The following is a 23,209-nucleotide window of genomic DNA, read 5'->3' on the forward strand; positions in this document are numbered from 1 at the left end:
CAGGTAACAACACATGTCTTCATCAGACATCTGACACCTTTTGATATAATATAAGCCCATTAAAAACAAACAAAAAACAAACAAACAAAACTTTGGAATATTCTATAGAAAAGGATAAACAGTGTTTCCACAGCCATCAATGTAATTATGCAATATCTTGATGCATGCTCAATCATCCAGGTAAGTAAATCCCAAAAGGTTGATTCTGTTCATCTGGACGTTGTGTTTTCAGCGAGTGAAACGTTTCGTCATTTCTTCAGTCTCATCTGCCTGCAGGTTTGACTCTTATCATCCACTGGAGCATAAACTGGGTGTCATCAGGACGCTACAACACAGAGCGAACACCATCCCCACAGACACAGCGGCCAGGGAGGCACGCATCAAAAAGGCCCTGAGTAAATGTGATTATCCCAGCTGGACATTTGTCAAAGCTGGGAAGTTGCCTAAAGAAAGCTCCAGCAGATCCAGAAGAGAAGGACAACTGCTGCCAAAGCGAAAACCCTTAGTGTCAGGAGTATCGGAACAGTTGAGATGCATTTTTTCTAAACACCATGTCTCCTGCAGTCTATTTACACCTACAGGCCAGTGGACACTCTTTCAATGATGACGATGTACACATCCTGGACAGGGAGGAACGCTGTTTTGAGCACGGAGTCAAGGAGGCCATTTACGTGAAAAGGGAAAGAGCATCTCTGAATCTAGGAGGGGCCCTAAGGGCACATCCTTTGCCATCTTACAATGCTGTGATTGCAGCTATTCCCCAACTCTCTGCGAATGGTACTCATGGCCATTGATCAAAATCCCTTGATCAGTGGTTGTTGATCAGTGGTCATGACAATTTGCATATTAATTATCAAGAAACTGACCTCACAGCTCATTGTTCATTCAGTGTGCTAGTTTCAGTTATCGTGCAAATGTTTTTATAAGGTAGGGGAAATCTTCAGTCAGCTGAGAATGAAGAAGTCACTTGGATGAGTGACGAAATGTTTCTTGCACTGAAAATGCTACGTTCAGATGAACAGAATCAACCTTTTGGTAATTATGCAATACTTTAAGGCCTATGGGCCATACTGAAGGTTGTCCAACACTCAGAAGGTTGATAGATGGATCTCCCAGTGGGTGGATGTGTCAGATTATCCTTGGGCAATATACTAAACCCTGAGCTGCCCCTGACGCATCCATCATAGCGTGAATGTGCATGAGAACGTTAGATAAGACCAAGACCTTTGGCCTAGTAAGTAAGCGTAAACACACTGGGGCATAGGGTATTATGAGGTAAGAAAGCTGGGACAGAACCCTTGAAGGATCCTAGGCTAAATCAGGACTGATGTGATTATACTGTCTTCCAGGCATTGGACAAAAACCTGGCAGCGGTGTTGAATTGTTTTTGGTTCAGGTAGGTGAAAATGTTGTTAGAGTAAACAAGGTGTGGTGATTCAAAACTATTTCTATGTCTTTGAAAGAGAAACTATTAGTATTTTTTGAGAATTCGCTAAGATCATAAAAAAATGATTGCACAAACTTTGCTGTTGATTAGCAGAGTTTGTTTTACCATTTGCACAAGGGATGTTCAGTGGTAGAAAATGACATGACACCCAGAGAAGGTAGCATTAAAATTGAAAAAGACACCATGACTGTGAATAATACTTTTAATGTAGAGCGTGAATAAGGAAATAAAATTGGCACCAGATCCTTGGGGATATGTAAGAGATTCAAATGTGGATAAATAGTAGTGCTCTGTTATCAGATGTGTTAACGTCTGAGCTATAGGCTATATTGCACATTTTTAGTTCAGGTCCTGGATTTCTGAAGCGATCAACATGTTCAAATATAAATCATGATTTATGGTAAATGAGTGTTTTTAAATAGGGTATGTTCCCTTTTTGTCATGAGCCTGGGTCTTTTGACCCAGCGTTTTGAGTTTTAATTTATTTTAATGTTTATATTGTATGTTTAAGTTCATTAGGTTGGCGAAGGTTATTTGTTTATTAGATCCCCTTTGTGTTTTCTACCACTGTATTTAAGTTTCCCTCTCCCTTCATGTGTTTCGTGCCTAGTGTCTTTTGTTGTCAAGTTTGTGTTGTCATGTCTGCGTCTCATGTTTCCTGTTTTATTTTGAAGGTCTATGTCCTATGTCAGTATAGTCAGCTTGTTATGTCAGGTTAGTGTCAGCTGTTTCCCCATGTGTTTCCACTTCCCCTCATCACCCTTGTGTGTATTCTGTTCATTCGTTGTCAGGTCGTCTGTTGTTCCATGCCACCTTTCCATGTTCAAGGTTTTGTTCTTTGTTCAGTAGTTAATTTTCCCAGTTTAGTTCTATTTAGGTTCTTTCCTGTGTGCCTCTATGTTTTATGTTTGTACTTTTTTTTTTTTTTTTTAAATCAGCCATATTAAATGGCTCGCTTTTTGTGAATATTCACGTTTTCTTCCTCGTTCTCTGTGTCTGCATTTTTGGTCCTCTACGTCACTCCATACAGTCTGCCTCCACCAGACCGTGACACTTTTAGAGTTTCTATCATCACACCTATGGGAAAAATACCACCCTCTCCATAAAACAAACAAAACAAATACCACCCCCCCACCCGATGTTCATATACCTGCATATGGACATCAAGTCAAATGATTTGTGTTAAAATAGTTGGCCACAAGCAGTGATGCCAATTATTTTGAAGTTGAGTAGAATTTGTTGTAATGTTCTAACATGACAGATACCAATAAATGAAAATGGGTGAGGTGCTTTTAGGCAGTTCTTTACACTTGCCAAGTTGGGAAATAACGCAATACCTTGTCTTCTGTCAAGTCTTTACCTTCAGGCATTTTTCCACTTCAAGGCAATTTCCCTGCAATAAACAGCAAATAAATAGTTCATGTATACAAATAAAAAAACTTGTGAGATTGAATCCCTTCTGAAAGATGCAGTACGGCCTCAGATGCATGGCGTGGATCTCATGGTTGTGAAGAATTTGGACCCAAAATGCAGACTCCAGACAGGTTTAAATGAGCAAAAACCAAGCCTTTATTTACATGAGGCCGCAAGTCTAGTCGGTGAAAGAAACTAGGAAACATATAAGGGGCCCACTCTAACAGACAAGCAGTACATAATAACGAACAAGGAAAACCGAGGGCTTAAATACACATGATGTAATCAGGGAACGAGACACAGCTGCTGAAAACAAGGCGCAGGTGAACAAAATCAATTGACGATCAAGAGGGGAAGCAGAAATGAACATAATGCACATGAGATGAGAGACTCAAAATAAAACAGGAAGCCAAAACAATGAGACGGAGACTAAGACACAAACTTGACAGACCAAAGTAAACACAAAGACAAAACTGACTAAACATGGGTGACATAACAGAAGCACAGACTAGGCACAGGGAAGTGAAAACTACAACAAAATCAATGAAGAGAAGGCAATGTGAATAAATCCACAAATTTACATGAAAAAACAAGGAACTGTATCACAATAGTAGTGTTTCACTACTATTGTAGTATTAAAGAAGTTTCTTTACAGTACGCAGTAACTTCAAGACCCAGTTTATCTGTTATGTCACAGTGTAATTTGGTGGTTTACTTGCTAATGCTCCCACTCATCTGTGTATATACATTGTGCTCATCTGACAGCAGTATGAAAAGAGGAAGATCACAGACAAGATTCATGGATGTAGTGAAAGAGAACATGCAGTTTGGGTTGCTACCCAAACTACTGTGGCTGCTGATGATGTACGAGGTCTTGCTTAATCATGCTTAATCATGCAAATTGACTGGAGAGGCTGAGGTCTACATGAGGAAGTGCCTTGTACTTTCGAAATGCCTTAACAGCCTTAAACTCTACAGCGACGGGATGCTGTCATTGCCCATCCCTGGCTTGGTAGAAGAGTTTAAATGTGCAAAAGTGAGGCTGGAGACGTCACTCGTGGACTCCTGAGAGCCCATAGTGGGAGGTGGTGCTCCCAACCAGCAACAGGGAGAAAGTGGATCCCAGTCACAGCTACAGGCCGAATCTGCTCTTCTCCATCATGATGTGGTGGGTCACGTCCAACAGGGCAGAGGAGGATTTTATCTTGGAGCAGTAACACATCTCTGGCAACAGGCATCTGTAACTGAACAATGAGCAATGGTGCGTTGACGGGAGGAAGCAGCCAGACGTGCTGGGCAAGCAGGGTCGCCGGATGAATTGGGAGTGTGTTGAAAAGAGAAAACTCACATGGAGTGAAATCTGGGGATGGAGTCTAATAGGCAGGAATAAGACATTCCTCAAAGTAACCAAGCCTCAAGACTTTCTGCACTAGAAACAATGCAATATCAGGGATTTGTAACATCTAGTTGTTTTATTGAATGAGATTGTGGGACAGAAAACTGTTTAAGATGTAGGGAAATAAATATAAGTATGTATAATGTATGCCATTTGGCAAGCACTGCTGGCCATGCATTCACTGTCAAAATGTTAATTTTGTTGTTTAAGCTAAACATAGAATTTTGGTAATGGCAATGACAGGAGCATTAATCAAATGACTTTCTTATAAATTTCTTCTTGGTTATACTATTTTCTGTTAACCCCCCATCTCTGTCTCTCTCTCTCTCTCTCTCTGTCTCTCTCTCTCTCACACACACACACACACACACACACACACACACACACACACACACACACACACACACACACACACACACGTAAAGAACCCAACCCCAAACTGTGTGCCATCTTGTAAATTCCATACAGGTACTTTTGACTGCTTCTTTAATTGTCACTGGTCATGAGCCACATGTTTTAAAGTGGTATAGATTTTACTTCCACCCCCTTCTTGAGCCAACCCCCCCTCCCCCAAACCCTTCCATTTTCCCAGCAGTATTACGCTTGCTTGGCTACTGTTACCTCCCAAAAATTGAAAATATAGAATAAAACAAACAAATAAACAAAATAGAAACCAATGGTCCAAAAACAAAAGATGTTTATGATTAAATACTATTAAAAGTTCACTGTATTATTATTATTATTAGTGTTTAGTTTGTAACTTTAGAATTTTACTAATTTAAAAAAACACATTAAATACTAAATATCACCACAATAAGACCACTTGTACAAAATAGTATTTTGTACAAAAAAAACAAAACAAAAAAACAAAAACTTGGTGAGGTGATCAGGATAAGTAATTTTTGTGGGGGGGAAAACCTCTATGTATGTTATGTCTTTCTTTCTTTTCTGTATTGCGCTTTGTAGACTGTCCCTGCACACTCGTCTCACATCCAAGTGCTCACAGAGACCGGTCATTGTTAGCCCAGGTTGGAAAAGGATTCGCTTTAATTAAAATAAACTTTGACATGTAAAGTGAAGCCATACGGATCCTTAGGTTTTATTCTCTCCCCCCTTCCTGCCGCGCGTAATGAGTACCTTTTAATCTCTATCAAAATGTTACATACAGGTTCAATCTAATCGTTTTACAGACTCCTCCCTATCTGTGTTTACTTTGCACTTCCACTGAAGAGAATCTTCATTTTGATATTATTACTTACAGTAATCAGCCGCTGTTTATTATTCAATTGTTTCCTCACTTGTAGTCTTAAACTTTCCTAATCGGGGAGGCTACAAATGCATCAGTCCACCCACGCCGTGCCAGTCTGCTGTGCTCTGCCCGAACCTGCTGCAGCAGGAAAACAGCGCTCTTAGCCAACGATCACGTAAGTATTAATCTGGACATTTGTGTTTATTTTACTTTTATTCACGACATTTAAAAAATTAATTAAATCATTTATGAAGTGAGATCACTTATCAGAATTCTTTTGTATTTTTTTTTATCCTAATTAATTTTTATTTTCTTTAGTCTTGAATATACACTCGATAAACTACTGATGGCGAGAAAATGCAGGCTGACTTACACAGCAACACTGATGCTGCTTTTAATAACCTGGAAGGAGAGCACGTATTGCAATGGGCTTACAGGTTGGTCCCAGACGTTTTTCATGTACTTAGACTTTGCTTGATAGAAATGACACAAACGGAAGCTTCTCCTTTAATATGAAATGTTTTTAAATATGGCCCTCTGCCACTGGAGTTCTGAGGAAAGAGCCTATCCTGCAATATGATGCAGAAGGAGATTTATTTTTACATTTGGCAGCAGTTTGTTGAGATATTCCACTGGATACTGTTGATATAAAAGAAGCTTTTTTTTTTTTCCATAAACACAAACTCTACAAATATTTGTTTCCTTTACAGTGAGTCCTCCGAAGAACCTTGTAATAACAGACCCGGGGCATCTTGGACAACTGGAGATTACATGGAATCCCCCAGACAGCTTGCCTAACGTGACAGAGTGCTCAGTACGATATCAGCTGGAGTACAACACCTACCGGGAGAGCTGGGCTGTAAGTGCTTAGTCTTTTTATCAGATCTTACACTGAAGCGCATAACCTGCCTGAACTCCTCCCAGAATGATTTTCTCAAGAACATGACCTGCTCTGGTAATGGGCCAATTAATAGCCGTAATTACAAGCAATAAAATGTTTACTTGAAATGATATCTTAAGTGACTTTACAGTATAAAAGCACCTCAGCAGGACTGTAACTCTGCAGAGATCACAAACATACAGCCTCTTAAAGCTGCTTCATCATGATGGGATTCATGTCTCTGTAATTTTAAACCCAAATTTGTGGGGATTTTCTAATTGCACTTCCACGTATTTATGCCCAAGCATCTATGTCTAAACAAGATAAAAACAGAACATATTCTTGATACTTTTTCCAATTAATGTGGGTGAGGCAATGCTGTTAGTTATGTCTCAGTAACAATTAGTATGACGCACTGATCATTATCTTACAATGAGTGAAAGAACGAGCTTATCTGCGCCTATGATAACTGTGCCTGATAATGAGACGTGTCTAGACAACTATGCAAAGCTCTTTTATATCCTTTAAACGGCTCAAGTAAAATATGAAACAGCAGATATAATGTGACTTACTAAAAATTGATGCATAAGTTGTGTTTTTGTTGTTGTTGTTGTTTTGTTTGTTTTTTTTACACAAGCCTCAGTAATACGGTAAAAGTTTTGTGGGAGAAAACTGTCTACACATCTTTGTTAAATGAAATAAGAAAAAACTCAGTAGATCAGGAAACTTTGGCATGTAGTAACTCATTTGTGCTTTTGCAGAGCATCAGGACAAGTAAAAGGACCTACACCGCTCAGTTTGACCTGATGAAAGATGTTAGAGTGAGAATCTACACCTTGCTGAGTGGGACCTGCACCAACGATACTATGATCAAGAGCACAGACTACACTGAAGTCATCCAGAAATCTCCCAGCACAGGTCAGCCTTCCAAGGCTTATAAGATTTGTGATTACAGAAAAGGAGTATTAGTAAGATCATAGCTAATTTGATTCTTTTCTTTTTTCATGTTTAGGTGTTTTGGGTACTGAAGTCCTGGATTTTAAATGTGTATTCCACAACATGGAGTACACAGAGTGCCAGTGGAGAAGAAGTGAAAAGATACCAGACAACTCCCTGCAAAAGCTATATTTCTGGTATGTCTGCCATGTCAGAGCTTTGTTGGCTCGTGTTGTGGTCCATAACAAAATATTCCACTATCATTTGGAACGGCTAATAACATAATCAGCTTGTTTAATTTTTCCTGAGACAAATCTGTCCACTTTCTCTAATATTTGATGAGATTTCTATTCACCAGTTAACAAGATATGAAAAAGGGCAGTACATCAAAAAAATGGTGTAATAACTAAAGTGATTGTAAAACCTGCTTCTTTTCATAATGTGTGCTGTTTTCATCACTGTTTAATTGTTAATGAGGCTTACGTTCATAAAAGAACACCACAAAACAAAGAACAGCTCCAGTTAATTTCCTCCGGAGAATAAAAGGGGAAAACAATCCAGTTGTCTTCTTCCACTGATGAGCGGAAGAAAACTGGGCAACACTTTTATGTGCATAGTGTTTAATGAGAATAAATCTTGTTAAGGCACATACCCACGCAATTATCTGGAAACTGCAGCGGAAACATTTAAGATCACTTCACGCTGAAATGCATCTTTTACTTTTCTTAGTGGGAAGGATTTCCTCAGTACTGAGTTACTCATGTCTTTTGCTGATTAAGATTTGATGTTGTCACATTATGTAAAGCAGGATGTGGATACAGAAGCTTATCTGATCTGTTTGTTCTGCAGGCACAAAGAACTTGGACAGGCTGAGGAATGCCCAAAGTACAAGACATCAGGCGGTGTCACGATAGGGTGCACATTTGCAGATGTACCGCTTCCTGTATTCACTGATATCAACTTCTGTTTAAATGGAAGCTCTCCTGAGGGGCCACTAAAACCAACGTTTGCCTCCCTGCAAATCCAGAACCATGGTAAATACATTTCCTGCTCCAGTTTTGACTCACCGCTTGCTCAACTTTGATTTGACCGAGATCCGCAACATCTGTAATACCTCCTTGCATGCTATCACAATTGCTGATTTTGTTTTCCTGTGTTCTTGATGCATTTATGCAGTGAAGTGTGCAGCCACAAAAAAACTGCATCTGCAAACAGGTCCTGACAAGTTTGAACTACACTGGGAACATCCAGATGGAAAGGTTCCTGGCCACTGTCTAGAATATGAGGTGGAACACACTCAAGAAGGACCTGATGGAAAAAAACCATCGGTATGGTTTATACAACATGTGCTTTGTTATTAATATTATTTTTAACTCTAAGGCAAATCTGTATCACAAGAGCATTTTCCCTTCCACCTTGCTGTGCAAAGAGTCTTTAGATTTGGTTTGAGTGGGTTTGTGGGGATGTAAAAGTGGGGAACGCATTGCATAAAAACAAGTAAACACAGGATTTGAGATTGTAAACATTCAGGGAAGAGCTTTATGTCTCAAACTGCAAAAAATCCACCTTAAAAATTCACGTTCTCACTTTGTCTTTATTTCTAGAAATGCTCCAATCATTTCTGTGCAAAAGCTTAATTGCATTAATATTTATTTAGATTTGAGTCTTCTTTAACTGAAAAAATGAATCAAGTCATAAGTCATTCATGGTGTTTGCCACTGCTATCAGCTGTCTGTAGCTATTAGCACATTCCTGATGTTTTGAATGACTTGACAGGTCATGGTACTTCATTCCCACTCACCTGAATCTAATTGGTGTCACACTTGACTTTAACACAATAATAGAGCAAAACCACTAAAATACCTCAAGATCACTGGTATTAACACAGCAACCTAGACAAAACATAAAGGTGGGAGAACATTTTATTTCTGACATTTTTCCTTTGTTGTACATCCAGACATTCCACTTTACACCTGTATAAAAAAAAATTAACTAACTTGTTTGTTTTAGCTGTGCACGCTTTATTAAACATGCAAACTTTTTCATTCATCAAATATCTTTTTATTGAAAGGAATGCCTTAACATTACTTCAGGCACTGTGGCTTTGGGCAGCTAATAACAAAGCTGCTAACAATTTGACTTTGTGGTTTTATAGACCTTTAAAAAGTGGAAACTATTAGAGTCTGTGGTTTTGCTTTGCTATGCAATTATTTTTTTTAATCCCACAGTAAAAGGTCAAGAAAAAAATGATGGATGTGTTTTAAAGTAAATAGAACAATAAAAAAATAAGTAAAAACTCAAATTTTAAAACAAATCCTCATGACCATCACTGAGTGGAGATTAATGAGGTTACAAAGGGAATTTAAGTGTACCATGAAGTACAAAATAAAATAGGGTTACGAGTCTTTGAGACGCAGCTGAAAGCTGTCTACTTGACAAAGCAGTGTAGCCTTAATTGGTCAGATGCCCAGTGCTTAAGCTTGGGTATGAGCCCAGAACTCTGCATTAAAGACCCAGTACTTACAAGAAGTGTAAATCTGGTTTTCCAGATCAAAAACAGCTGCTTAACACTGTTAGACAGCAAAGTGGTGAGTGAGTTAAACTGTCATAAAACCGAAATGAAGATGACGAAACTCATCAAAACTTAAGTACTTTTTGGGTCTGTTAACTCTGTTGTTGTAGTAATTATTTACTTTATCTTTTTCATTGACAGACAAAATCTCTGCCAGGAGGGCGGACAAGCCTGAGTTTGTCCATCGACATCAACAAGACCCACTGCTTCAGGGTTCGGTCTAAGGTGCATAAGTACTGTGCGAGCACGAGCTACTGGAGTGACTGGAGCCATCCAGTATGCCAACCAGGTAAGAATGTTTCGCACAAAAACGTCTTATTTTTTGGCTCTCTGGAGTACTGGATGTTTTCAGGTTTTCATTTAAAAACCATATAATTTCTTCTTTTGACACAAAAAAGCCATTCTTTTTTTTGATGAGTTTGTAACTGATATTGGGAAGTGGCACTCTTGGTTTCCTAGGGCAGTAGGAATATTTATCAAAATACAATCAACTAATCAAAATACAAAAAGCCAAAGCTAAAAAAAACCCCCCAAAACAAATACAAGCAAAGAACACCCCCCCCCCCATTAAACATAACAAAAGCCAAAAGCTTGGAACTGCCTGTTTTGGAAAAAATAAAGACATTTATACTAAAAAACAAAAGATTAGGCGCCAGTTTGGCTCGGTGCTTTGAGCAGTCGGCCACATGCCACACGGCTGACAGCGGCCAGTCCGGGTTCGGGTCAGACCCACGGCCCTTTGCAGCGTGTCTTTCCCCTTCTCTCTCTGCCCCTCCTTTCCTGTCCTTTCTTCACCGAGTCTTTGAAATACAACTGAAAAAGGCCAATATTTTGCTGTTTACTAGCAAAATATTGCAAAGGGAATATCAGAAACAGCTAAGCTCTCTCTTGACTTTTGTGAAATATTAATCAAAGCTGCTTTTAACTAGAAGAGGGACCGTATATAAAAATAGCAAATAAAGTACAGTACAGTATGTAAAATCATGGATTTCTACTGAATCTAGAAGGTTAAGGTCTGTACTTTGCATAAGGTGGCACATATGTTAATTTTGAGTGCTATATTTAGAATAAAACACGATGTGATATACTTTCATCTATGATAGAAGACAGTTTTCTTATCTTGTCTCTGTTATAAACTTCGGTACCCAAAGCACTTTCTTGCTACAAGCCCCTAAACAAACGTTTACACTCCAACAACTGCACCAGGGGCGTTTTGGGGTCCAGTGTCTTGCCCAGGAAGACTTTAACATGCGAACTAGGAGAGCCCGTCATTGAACCACTAACCTACTAAAAAGAAGACGACACACTCTACTTCCTGAGCCACAGCTACTACATGATGTTGGATAACACAAAGTGATTAGTTGACCAATTCAGCATTAAGGCTTTAAATTCCTGAGTGTTACTTTTCATCTCATATTCCTAAGCGATCTGTTCAAAGTGTGTTTCCTGTAAGTAAAGGATTTACAAACTAAGCTGTAAAGCATTTCTTTTGTTAGCAACAAGTCCTGCTAAACCCTCATAGTAGTCTCGTTGATTTCAAGCTGGAAGATCCTGACGCCACCAAGAAATAGTAAGTTTTAAGATTATCTCATTCAAGCATGCAGTACGCTTCAATTTATGTCAATACAACCAATGTAGCGAAATATGCATAACAATGTTCTGATTTCTTCTTTTTCTTGCTTTTTGTAGTCACCGATGTTGCCACGATTGGAAAGTCCCCTGAAGGAAAAGCTGAAGGATCATTTTCATCCAGGCTCGGCACAATATTTTATAACATGTTGGACAAATTAATGTTGCAAAAGTATTAATCCAATGTCCAAAATCCAAAACACAAAAAAGAACATCTCCAGTCTAATCCAATGAAAGACGGAATATTAGAATTTATGTAGATTGTTGTGTTAATTTTCTGTGTAATTCTTTTTTCTTTCTGTTGTGAATGTAATGATTGATATCTCAACATAGCAACAGGTTGTAAATAAAATGCATCTTGTAAGATGTAACATTTTTCTACATCTGAAAGGCACTTTAAGGCCAGAGCGGTGGTGTACAATGTGGAGGATCAGTTGTGTCCCAAACTTTTTATTGTGGCCTCTATAAAGTAAATAGTCGCTGAACCATGCCATAAAACGGACCTTCCCTTGTCCTGTTTTAAATCATTTCAACTGCTACTTAGAAACATTTGTTCAGACTATGATTGTAAGCATTAGTATGCAGGATACGATTGTATTTTTGGCCTATGAAGTTTCACAGAATAAAATTTTTTATTGGTGTGCTCGTGTGAGTCTTTCATTGAGATCCAGTTGGTTGGTTTAGACCAGGGGTGGGCAACTCCAGGCCTCGAGGGTCCTGCAGGTTTTAGATATCACCCTGGGTCAACACACCTGAGTCAAATGATGAGTTCATTACCAGGCAAGACATGTTGAGGACATCATTTAACCATTTAATAAGGCCTGGAGTTGGTTTAGACAAAGACATCAGACTTTCTAGTATAGTGCTATTACTACTACTCTCATTGCACTACTACAACAACTTCTGATAATTATGCTTTTCAACAGAAAAGTCCATTTATTTCCCGCGAATCCAGTCACGGGTAGGCAGGAGGTGGGGCTAAAGCCTATCCCAACTCTCATAGTCCACCAGTCCATTACAGCAAGCAACAAGAAATTTAAAATTTGGACAATGCATGGAGAACGTGTTCTGTCTGCAAACCGTGCAAATACAGATCTTATATATTGTACAGTTTGTTTGTGCTGATTCGTAGTTATACAGATTTCAGTTGACCTCACTTTATAGCGTTTTGTTGATGTGTTTCATCGAAGATGAGCAGCTGTTCTCCAACCTGATTTTACTTTTGTGTGCTTATTATAGAGCAGAAAGACGTGACACCTGAACCAGATGCCATATGGGATGCCATACCTGTCTACATTTACATCGCTGTTGCCATTATTGCACTGCTAGTGCTGTCTCTGTGTGCGTGGGCAATGTTCAAACTGTAAGTATATTCACACCCATTACAAAATGTGCCAACATGCAGATAAAAAGCAAACAGAGCACTAAGCTGTCCTTTGGATCTCAGGAAGAAACCAGTGCAAGAGAAAAAAGTGGAGTCTCTGCTTACATCCCTGTTTGCCAGGCGTCCCCTTCTTGGTCCCACACAAGCCTAAAAAGGCAAGAAAAGCTGTACCTTCCTCCGACGCAAAGAGGACCTCATAAATATTTTACTGTTGCACTCCTCCTCAGTCATTGTTTAGGTTCTGTAGTTTCAAAAGGCACAATGAAGCACTCAAAGATGGCATAGCATGCAGACAGTGAGATTGTAATCACATGTTTCAGAAGATATTACATTTAGACTGAAGGTCATAGTTTGTCTGTGTTTGTATTATATCATATAACTACATATTATTCCAATATACTATATTTTTTGTATTTTTGTGTATACCTTTCTATATAAATGTTTGAACTGGCCTGTTAACTGGACTGCTTCACTGTACCAGAAAGTATCCTATCGTTGTTTACTTTTTAGCTATGACACTTGCCTATTTGTTAAGGGAGGAGAACTTACTTTGGGATTACGTTTTTTAAATATGTTTTTTTACTACTTATGATTTCTTATCTGGTTCATTTCGCATGGATTTGTATTGATGTTGTGGAGAAATAACGTTTTTAGTGAAATCTGTTTGTTGTTTACCTCATGCCTCAATTCTTGCCAGTCAGCTCACACAATAAAGACTGTTTTTGTTTTTGTGTAAAGTGTAAAATATGTGTTTCATAAATGTTAAATGGATTTCAACAAAGTTATTACTAAATACTTGGAGTCAAGGAACTTTGCTGACACCTATGGATGAATTAAATGGAGAAATTGAACCAGTTAGTTGTTTCAAATGCCACATGTCTTTGCCAGTTTTAATCCCCCCCCGTTTTTGGAGGCTTGAACTTTATCCAAACTAACCTGCCAAACAATGTTACATCTATTTCTGTGCAACCCTTGCCAAACACCATTTATTGTATTAAATCATAGAGTTGATCCAATTTTTATGACATTGAAAGTGCTTTTTGGCTGCCATCCATTTAGTCCAAATAAATAATGAATGTTTAAATTTTTAAATTAATGGATCACATATATCTTTTTGATTTCTGATCCTGTTGGGGTTGGTGGGTTTTAGAAAGCAATAGAACATATACTATAAAATTAGGCTATCAAGTTGGTGTTGAGTGTTATTCTTACCAGCTTTTATATGTTAAAGCATATTTTATGGAATAATAGTGCTTGTAATGAATGTATTTTATGCTCTTATTTGGGTTTGATGTATTTCATTATGTGCTTAATTCTAATTAAAATAAAGAATAATGTTCAAGGTCTCTTCTTTACATCTTCGCATTAAAAAAATATAAACTAAAAAAAGAGAAAAGGGATTTTCTGTTTTAACAGAATGTAAGTTTGTAGGAAGCAAACACATACTCCATTTTTTTTTTTCATTGGCAAAGATTACTGGGGCGCACTGGAGAACGCGTTGTTCACTCCAGATCGCAAATAAGTGTGAGACGTGGTTTTGCAGAGAAGCTACATAGTTTATTAATGAATACTGAGTGAGTATAGTAACGCAGCCAACGAGTTATGAGTTATTCAGGACAAGGGTGAGGCTTCAGCTGAAACTGATAACATCAGCTCAACTTTCTGAACCTCATTCAACTTATCATGGGCCTCCCAGCAACGCCAAAGAACAAACAAGCATTCAGGTAGAACAATAAAATACTGTATGAACATTAATACAGTATACAGATAACCTTGTCTTTCCATCATCCATTCTTGGATAGTCATTCATTCATTCATTTTTTAACTGCTTATCATGGGGGATAGATGGTGGTGGTGGTAATCCAACAGAAATAATGATAATAATCAATGTCGCATGTTTTGTACATGCTTGTGCAGTGTACTCTGTAAGCCAACCTCAGCATAGTCAACAACATACCACTCTTGTAATATAAATTATGAATATCTTAATTTTTTCATCATGTATCCATCACAGTTGTATCTGGAAAACAAAATAGGATTTGGGCAATAGGATGTAAGGTGGGTAAAATCTCCTGAGGGACCTGACGGAAAAGAATCATCGGAATGGTTTATACAACACATGCCTTGTTATTTTTGTTTTAAACACTAAGGCAAATCTGTACCAGAAGAGCATTTTCCCCCAGCAAGCTTGCTGTGCAAAGAGTCTTTAGATTTGGTTTGAGTGGGTTTGTGTGGATGTAACAGTGGGAAAAGCACTGTAGAAAAATAAATAACCACACACTTCTAACTTTACCTCTATTTCTAGAAATGCTCTAATCATTTCTGTGCAAAAGGTATTTATTTGGATTTGATTGTTTTTTAACTTGAAATATTAATTTCAAGTCATAACTCATTCACTGTGCTTGTCAGTACTGTCATCTGTCTGTAGCTATTAGGACATTCCTGATGTTCTGAATGACTTGGCTGGTCGTGGTACTTCATTCCCACTCAGCTGAATCTGATTGATGTGTTAAAGTCAAGCAGGACACCAAATAGAGCAAAACCACTAAAATACCTCAAGATCATTGACGTGGCAACCTACACAAAACATAAAGGCGGGGGAATATTTTATTTCTGACATTTTACTTCCAGATGCTCCTCGTTACAGCTGTATAAAAAAATAAACTAACTTGTTTGTTTTAGCTGTGCATGCACATAAAGTGCGTATACATAAAGCATATGTTTATGCATGAGGACTGCCCGGCCTGCTCAGACTGCCTATACTCCCCCAGCTCCCACATTGTGTTTTGATCTTTTGTTTGTTTTCATTTTCCTGTTTGTTCGTGCTCCAATCTGATTTAATTTTATTTTTTTACCCATCCAAACAAAAAAAGGGCCTGGAGCCTATCCCAGCTGGGAAAGGGACTGGTCTACTGGAAGCTTTTGTTTAGTTAACAGAAATTATGATAGTGATCATGATGACTGAAAATTATTGCTGCAAGTTTTATAAACCACTTCTGCAGTGTAGTTGTTAAGTGAACCTCAGCAAACTCCACTTTTGTAATATTCATATTTTGTAATATGAAAGTGCTGATGTGATTTTATCATCATATAATTATATGGCCCTTTCAAGAACAAAAGTCAGAAAGTGTTTCATAATCAAAACTAAACCAAAATCTTGGGAGGGCAGAATCTCAAAAGCTTAATCTCCTTTTTCTTTAACCTGGACCAAGATACAACCACCAAGTACTGAGCAGATGATTTCAGAGACGTAGTGATTACGAATTGATATAGTACTTTACTAATATAGGGAAACAGCTGACCTTGAATAGCCCTAAAATGATCAACGAAATCTTGAATTGAACACTGAACCTTATGGAGAGGCAGTGTCAGTTCAATTCATATTGTGGTAAATCACAACATGAGTCACCTCAAGGCGCTTTACACTGTAAACAAACCCTACAATAATACAAGAAATCCCCGACAGTCTATGACTCACTATGAGCAAGGACTTAGTGACAGTGAGAAGGAAGAAACCTGTTATGTGGGACCTTTCAGAAGACTGGGTGAGAAGCATTTGCAAGTGATCTGGGGATGATTTGCTCAGACAACAGAATAAAAAAATTAAAATAATGATGGTGGGATGAAGTGTAAGCATGTATTATGTTATGACCCAAGATCATGTGGGTTGTGTGTGCGCGTGTTTATGTGGCATGGAAGATTGGATAATGGATTGATCAATCAGTACTTAACCACCAAATGAGAGCCACCTGGCCCCTCTCTCATGGCCTCCACCACCCAACAGCCTGTGCTCGGGATTGTCATGCTGTGTGTCTCTGACACAAATTGGTATGTTATTAAGTATAAAATCATATGTAAACATTACTGTGTTAGGGTTGGTGTTAGTGTTAACCCTACAAACATAATGCATAAAAAAAAAAGCATACCTAAACTGTGAACACTGGGGATAGAGACACTGGATCTGGGAGAGCTGGAGGGAAGGTGACTCAGCATCCTGGCAATGAACAGGTGTAATTAGGGAAGTGGATACAGCTGGGAACACAACAGGGATAAATCAGGAATAACACTTAACAGAATGCAATGAGATGAAGTACTCTCACAATAAAACAATGGGTGACAGAACACGGAAACCATAAATAAGACAAGACTGACTAAACACAGACTTGACAGGAGAGGATGAAACACTGGGGGGAACTAAACTCTAAAGTAATTTGGAACATGGATGAGTACACAAAATAATACAGACATTACACAACCCAAATATCTCACATTAAATAAACAAAAAACTGGAAAGCCCGTAAAACTCAAGACTGGGTCAGCTGACCCGGGACCACGACAGCCTTCAGATGAACCATCGATCCAGGTGACAGACGTTACTATAAACGAGCGACTCAGGCGCATTTACAGTGTCCCAATCTTTAAAAATCCTCAGTCAAAAGAAAGGAATTAGCGTCTCACTCTAAATGAGCAAATCAAAATAGTCTTCCATCACTTCTGGACACTAGTGTGACTCACTGAGTTGAGCAACTCATATTCTAAAGGTCCACTGCAGAGGCCAAGTTTGAATCAGGCATTTCCTCTCTTTCCCCTGATCTTTCAGTCTGAATTTAATCTGGATCTTTTTATGGTTAAAGTTCTTGCCCTTTATTATTCACAAATATAACCATTGTCAGCAGGTACTTCGTGCATCACAGTAGACCTAATATTTCCTTCCCTTCTAGTCTCATTGACACAGCAACCTTGTTCTCGGGCTGCATTACACTGTCTAACCAGCATGATGCTGTAAGAATATATGTTTTGACAGGGTTACAAAAACACAGATGCTGCTCTTCTTCTTGAACGGGCAACCTGCCAAGAGCAAAACCACAATTTTTACCATCCCTATTTAGTCAACACAATCTTCCTTCCTTGGTAGGGGAAAAGAATCTGGTTTTGTTAATATTTTTTGCCTTAGATGCCCTGTACTGATTTTACTAAGTGAACACATGTTTAAATTCTAAAAATACAAGGGAAGGCCCAATTAGAGGAAGTACCCACAGCAATACTAATTTAAACATATATGCTACCTGCTTCAAGTAAGACCATATTCTTACACATTTGTGTGAGTTTGCATGTCTAAAAAGAACAAGTTGTTTACATTTTTCCCATCTAAATCCCCCAGTGTTTTATTTAGCATTTCTATAAGTTTATTCTCACCTTCCTCCAATGTTTCCTTACGTGGAATTACACACATGATAAGGTTTAGGCAATCTACCATGGGAGCTTTTAGAAGACTTCCATTTATCTGGTATTTTGACCGTGTCTCGGTCACTCAGAGCAGATGAATTGGCTCATGGCCTTGACTCCAGATGTTGCAATGATAGAACACAGCTGGATATCTATTTGACTGGTGCATCAGTGTTAACAAGAGCACAACACAATTTATAATGAGAAAGAGGACTCATACGGTCAGTAATTGGATGTTCAAACTGCTTGAGGGAGGTACTAGATCGATATGAGTAGCAGTTATATTGTTATTGGGGTTTGTTATAATCTGGGCAACTTGGCTAATCTTTACGTGTGCAGAGAAATCTGCGTTTTAAGGAGAAGCACAGATTTCAGAAGACATTTTTTTATAAAACTGCAATAAAGAAGCAATTCTGTAGAAAATAACCTCGTCTAACTTCCTACTTAAGATGCAAGCAATACTAAGCCATCTGTGTCTTCCTATATCAGACCAAGACGCAGACAGATCAGCTGGAACTGACAATGGAAACGTTTTTTGGACATACACCAGTCTCACCAGCCACAAAACACATAAACTTTTATGCATAGGCACATGTTTGCAGACCCATTCCTCTGACTTGTACACAGCTTTCAGGTTTGAAAGTATGGGATGCTCCTGAATCCTGTAAAAATTGTGCTGGAACTTTCTCCTCAGTATCAAGTACCACAAATATGACAAATATGAGAATGAAGCATAACTCAAACTGATCTAAGATGTTTCTACTGGTTCAGCCAAATTAGCAAAATGCACATCTTTCCCTTTTCTTTTTGCAATTGATTTTTTTTTTTCCACTTACCTTTCTTATGGCAATAATTATAGATATCTGGATCATTACCTTCATAAGATTTCTGATCTGGTGACTAAGATTCTAATTTCAGTGCCATGTCTTTGTATTTCTCACTAAAGACGTCATCAGTGAGAACAGCATCCTCAATGGGACATGTGCTCATTAATACAGTGAGATACAATAACAAAGAAAATCAAGATAAATGAATTGTTTAAAAGTTATGAATTAATTTGCATTTTCAGTAAGAAAATAAGTATTTGATCTCCTATCAATCAGCAAGATTGTTGGCTCCCAGGTGTACTTTATACAGGTAATGAGCTGACATTGAGCCTTCTCAACTTGTTACCTGTATAAAAGACAGCTGTGCATAGAAGCAATAAATCCATCTAGATTCCAAACTCTACACCAGGGGTCCCCAACTACAGGCCTCGAGGGCCAGTGTCCTGCAGGTTTTAGATCTCACCCTGGATCCACACACCTGAATCAAATGATTAGTTCATTGCCAAGCCTCTGGAGAACTGCAAGACATGTTAAGGAGGTAATTTAGCCATTTGAATCAGCTGTGTTGGATCAAGGACACATCTAAAAACTGCAGGACACCAGCCCTTGAGGCCTGGAGTTGGGGACCCCTGCTCTACACCATGGTCAAGACCAAAGAGTTGTCCAAGGATGTCAGGGACAAGACTGTGGACCTACACGAGGCTGGAATGGGCTACAGGACCATTGCCAAGCAGCTGGGTGAGAAAGTGACAACAGTTGGTGCAATAATTCACAAAAGAACCATAAAATAACTGCCAATCTCTCTCCTTCTGGAGCTCCACGCAAGATCTCACCTTGTGGTGTTTCAGTGATAATTACAATGCTGAGGAACCAGCCCAGAACTACTCAGGAGGAACTTGTCAATGTTCTCAAGGCAGCTGGGACCATAGTCATCAAGAAAACAGTTAGTAACACACTACCCCGTGAAATCCTGCAGTGCCTGCAAGGTCACTCTGCTCACGAACGCACATGTACAGGCCCGTTTGAAGTTTGCCACTGAACATATCAATGATTCAGAGGTAGACAGGCTGAAAGTGTTGTCAGACAAGATCAAAATTGAGCTATTTGGCATCAACTCAACTTGCCGTGTTTGGAGTAGGAGGAATGCTGCCTGTGACTCCAAGAACACCGTCAACATGGAGGTGGAGACATTATGCTTTGGGGGTGTTTTTCTGCCAAGAAGACAGGACAACTGCACCACATCAAAAGGAGGATGGATGAGCATTGAAAATGAGTCGTGAGCATGACAGTGATCCAAAACGCACAGCTAAGCCAAAAGATTGGCTCAAGAAGAAGCACATTACGGTCTTGGAGTGGCCAAGCCAGTCTCCAGATCCTAGTGTGTGTGTGTTTTGCCACAAAGTACTAAAACTCGTTTTGCAAAAGGGATCAAATACTTATTTTCTTCATGAAAATGTAAATTTATAACTCTTTAAAAATGCATTTTTCTGGATTTCTTTGTTTGTCCTGTCTCTCGCTGTTCAGATAAATCTACCATTGAAGTTATAGACTGATCATTTCTTTGTTAGTGGGCAAATGTACAAAATCAGCGGCGGTTCAAATATTTTTTTCCCTGACTGTAAAAGTTGAGGAGTGTATGAATAAATCCAGTGCAAGTTCCACATATTTGTCTGCCAATCCCCCTACATGAACTAACTCATATACCTGCATGAAAGCTGCCTTTCTGCTGATCTTTACAGTCCTCAGCTGATAAAGGAGAATAAGCCTGTTGTGCTTTACCTGTAAAGACAGGCTAAAGGATTAAAGTCTGTGCATTTTTGACCTTAAAAGAAACAAATGCATTGTTAAATGCAGCCTGCCTTTTCGACTCTTCTTAGCCTTTTTCCCTGACTTTTCTAAATGTGGAGTGCAGAGTGGAAGCGTGGCTAGTCAGTGTAATACTCCCTCAGCTCCCACATGGGTGACTGATTTGTTTGTGTTTGCTTTAGTGGTTCATGTTGATAATCTGTCATATGCTAATCTCAGTGATTTTATTTATTATTTCTCTTACAGCTCATTAACTGGTGTTGGGAAGCGGTTTGATTTGATATATCAATGTCTTGATCTTTATTCATCTCTGTCACCCTCGTTATTTATCACATGAAAATGGTCTTTGTACTGTATCTGTAGCATGTGGCTCAACACCAAAACCCATTATGAAATAATCTCTTATGAAGTTCACCCAGCTCCCTCATGCGTTCAAGAGTACTGTATAAGCTTTATGGTCTGATGGATCATCAGCTCTTGTTGCCCTCTACTGCCCAGATAATCTGTAGCATATGCATTTCATAAATAAAATAAGTCTTTTTGAATGTTTCTCAGCTGACTCTCCTGTGAAACGTGGATAGACTGATTGTAAACAAATAGCTGAATTAAACTCTGTTAAGATTACGTGAGCATGGCATGTTTCTTGCCATACACTCGTGCAGATTTGCCTGAGAAAGACTGGAGTTGTGTTGAAAAACATGTCAAACATCTTAACACGCTCTGTTTAAATGATTACACCATTTTCTTGAAGCTTATATGTGTATACTATAGAACCCCAAAACGAATGAGTCTATAGCAGAAACGCAATTAAACGGAGAGCTTCAGCTGCAAGATATTTGCTTTCTTGTTGGGAAAATAACCATCTGGCTCCGGGCTGACCGCAGCTTTCAGTGTTTGATCCAACATTCAGTGACATCCACAAGGTCAGGTAGGCAGCTGGCTGCTTCCCATGGATAGCTGTGTCTCTGTTGTTTACTTACTTAGCTTGGTGGTAAAGTTCGGACTTCTTACACAGTCACAGTCTTAATGAGAGAATTAATACCGGTAGAGGAAAATATATTAAAGTGTGTCCATATGAAACATGTCTTTATTTTTGTGTACATGTGCACTGAAAGTGTGGACAACTACAAATGACATAACAGATGGTTTTCAGATACTTGAGCAATTGTTAAAGTTTGCCCCCATCCACAGTGACTGTTTATTTATTTACTATAGTCCTGGTGTTCTGTTGGCTTGTCTGCACCAGATTGTGTAATCATGTTTAGTGTTGGTTTTTGTGTTTTTCTGTGTCTTCTTATGTGATAGCAGGTGTTTCTCTTTGTTACTTGCTGATCCTACTTTTTTTTGTTGCTTTTCACATTTGCTCTTGTTTTCATTTCCTGTCTTGTTCACGGTGCTGTGATTGTTTTCACCTGTTCCTAAGTGTTTTCAGCTGATTCCAACTGTATCGTCTTATTCAATCAACCCTGTGCATGTTTCACATGCTGTTACTTTGTAGACTTTGCATTTGTCTTTTGCATCAAGCAATAAAACGCTTGAATTTTGCTCCCCGTTAACACCCTGCTGTGTCCTTTGCATCTGGGTTCAATGGGACCCAAAGAAGTTGCAGGGCAGAGAAATGCTCTTGGGTTAATGTGTAATTTTGGTGGAGCCAGTCTTAACAGAGGACTTGGAGGAGGGTAATGTATAGCCCGGCTGTTACAGTCCAGTCCATTTATCTGACTTACTAGTGCGCTGACCCTTGTTCACAAGGACTTCCACTGTTAAGGAACACATAAGCTGGACAACTTCAGGTTTGGATTTAAAATGTTCTCAGCTTTTTAGAACATCTGTGCATAATCAGTCGTATCAGTAAAACAAATTTCTTCCACAGGTACCAGGGGTGAATTTTTCATCTGTCCCCCAGGCTCAGTAACTGGAATCTGTCCCTGCGTGGTAAAAGTGTGCAGGGCCTGGCTGGTTACTGCACCGAGGGGCCAGGCTACTCTCCGCAGCCAGATTATCGTCAAGCAGATGCAAACAAATTCACACAAATAACAGTGATTTATGTCCCAATGGCTTTCATAAAGGACGTTTGCATGTGGGTATTTCTTGTTTTATTCATTTATTGGACTTTTTCCTTTTTTTTTTTTTCTTTTTTTTTTTTATAAAAAAAAAAAGGAAAAACACTGTAAAATCTACTGCTATTTTTAAAAGCTTTGTAGCACATAGAGAAAATGGGGGGGGGGGAGCTCACTATTACACCAGAATGTGCCTGAATGTGACCCTCCTCACTCTGCAGCACCTGACATGTTCGGCATGACCACTAGGTGGGGCAAGATGATTACTATTGAGGTGCTGGTTAAACATAATCCTCAAGAAAATGCAGCAAATATAGAGGAGACTTTGGTATCTGGCACTTACTCTTATTCTTGATATTTTTGGTTTCTTTTTTAGTGAAAATG

At 38.8% G+C, this 23,209-nt stretch overlaps 1 protein-coding gene and 2 long non-coding RNA genes across 8 annotated transcripts; 2 read left to right on the forward strand and 1 right to left on the reverse strand.

The window, feature by feature from the left end:
• The first annotated feature begins 1,252 nt into the window (after positions 1–1,252).
• On the forward strand, positions 1,253–14,252 carry il13ra2 (interleukin 13 receptor, alpha 2). Of its 3 annotated transcripts, none has more exons than XM_026182325.2 (11): positions 1,253–1,396; positions 5,561–5,680; positions 5,824–5,942; positions 6,216–6,364; positions 7,147–7,303; positions 7,398–7,518; positions 8,171–8,355; positions 8,498–8,649; positions 10,035–10,182; positions 11,435–11,463; positions 11,583–12,168. In XM_026182325.2, exons 3-10 carry the CDS (start codon positions 5,852–5,854, stop codon positions 11,446–11,448), a joined length of 1,017 nt encoding a protein of 338 aa, XP_026038110.1. In that variant the 5' UTR covers positions 1,253–1,396; positions 5,561–5,680; positions 5,824–5,851; the 3' UTR covers positions 11,449–11,463; positions 11,583–12,168. The 3 variants fall into 3 exon arrangements, with proteins under 3 accessions (XP_026038110.1, XP_026038109.1, XP_026038108.1); XM_026182324.2 differs by having other exon boundaries at positions 1,254–1,396; positions 11,390–11,463; XM_026182323.2 differs by lacking the exons at positions 11,435–11,463; positions 11,583–12,168 and adding exons at positions 12,762–12,885; positions 12,970–14,252 and having other exon boundaries at positions 1,255–1,396.
• On the reverse strand, positions 3,855–19,136 carry LOC113030672 (uncharacterized). Of its 4 annotated transcripts, none has more exons than XR_013911896.1 (3): positions 19,008–19,136; positions 16,833–16,900; positions 3,855–4,104 (listed from the first exon to the last, which is right to left on the reverse strand). It is a non-coding gene; the product is annotated as an uncharacterized LOC113030672 (long non-coding RNA). The 4 variants fall into 4 exon arrangements; XR_013911897.1 differs by having other exon boundaries at positions 3,855–4,152; XR_013911895.1 differs by lacking the exon at positions 19,008–19,136 and adding an exon at positions 18,103–18,403 and having other exon boundaries at positions 3,855–4,152; positions 16,833–16,938.
• LOC145431548 (uncharacterized) lies at positions 18,408–22,902 on the forward strand. Its single transcript, XR_013911894.1, has 2 exons — positions 18,408–19,697; positions 19,775–22,902. It is a non-coding gene; the product is annotated as an uncharacterized LOC145431548 (long non-coding RNA).
• The last annotated feature ends 307 nt before the right edge of the window (positions 22,903–23,209 follow it).

The sequence above is a fragment of the Astatotilapia calliptera genome, chromosome 10 (genome assembly GCF_964374335.1).
Source record: "Astatotilapia calliptera chromosome 10, fAstCal68.1, whole genome shotgun sequence".
Taxonomy (NCBI): Eukaryota; Metazoa; Chordata; class Actinopteri; order Cichliformes; family Cichlidae; genus Astatotilapia; species Astatotilapia calliptera.

Coding starts and splice junctions, on each gene's coding strand:
- il13ra2 (XM_026182323.2), top strand. CDS start 5,852: ATGGCGAGAAAATGCAGGCTGACTTACACAGCAACACTGATGCTGCTT. Junction 6,365..7,146: donor CCTACCGGGAGAGCTGGGCT/GTAAGTGCTTAG, acceptor GTGCTTTTGCAG/AGCATCAGGACAAGTAAAAG. Junction 8,650..10,034: donor CTGATGGAAAAAAACCATCG/GTATGGTTTATA, acceptor TTTCATTGACAG/ACAAAATCTCTGCCAGGAGG.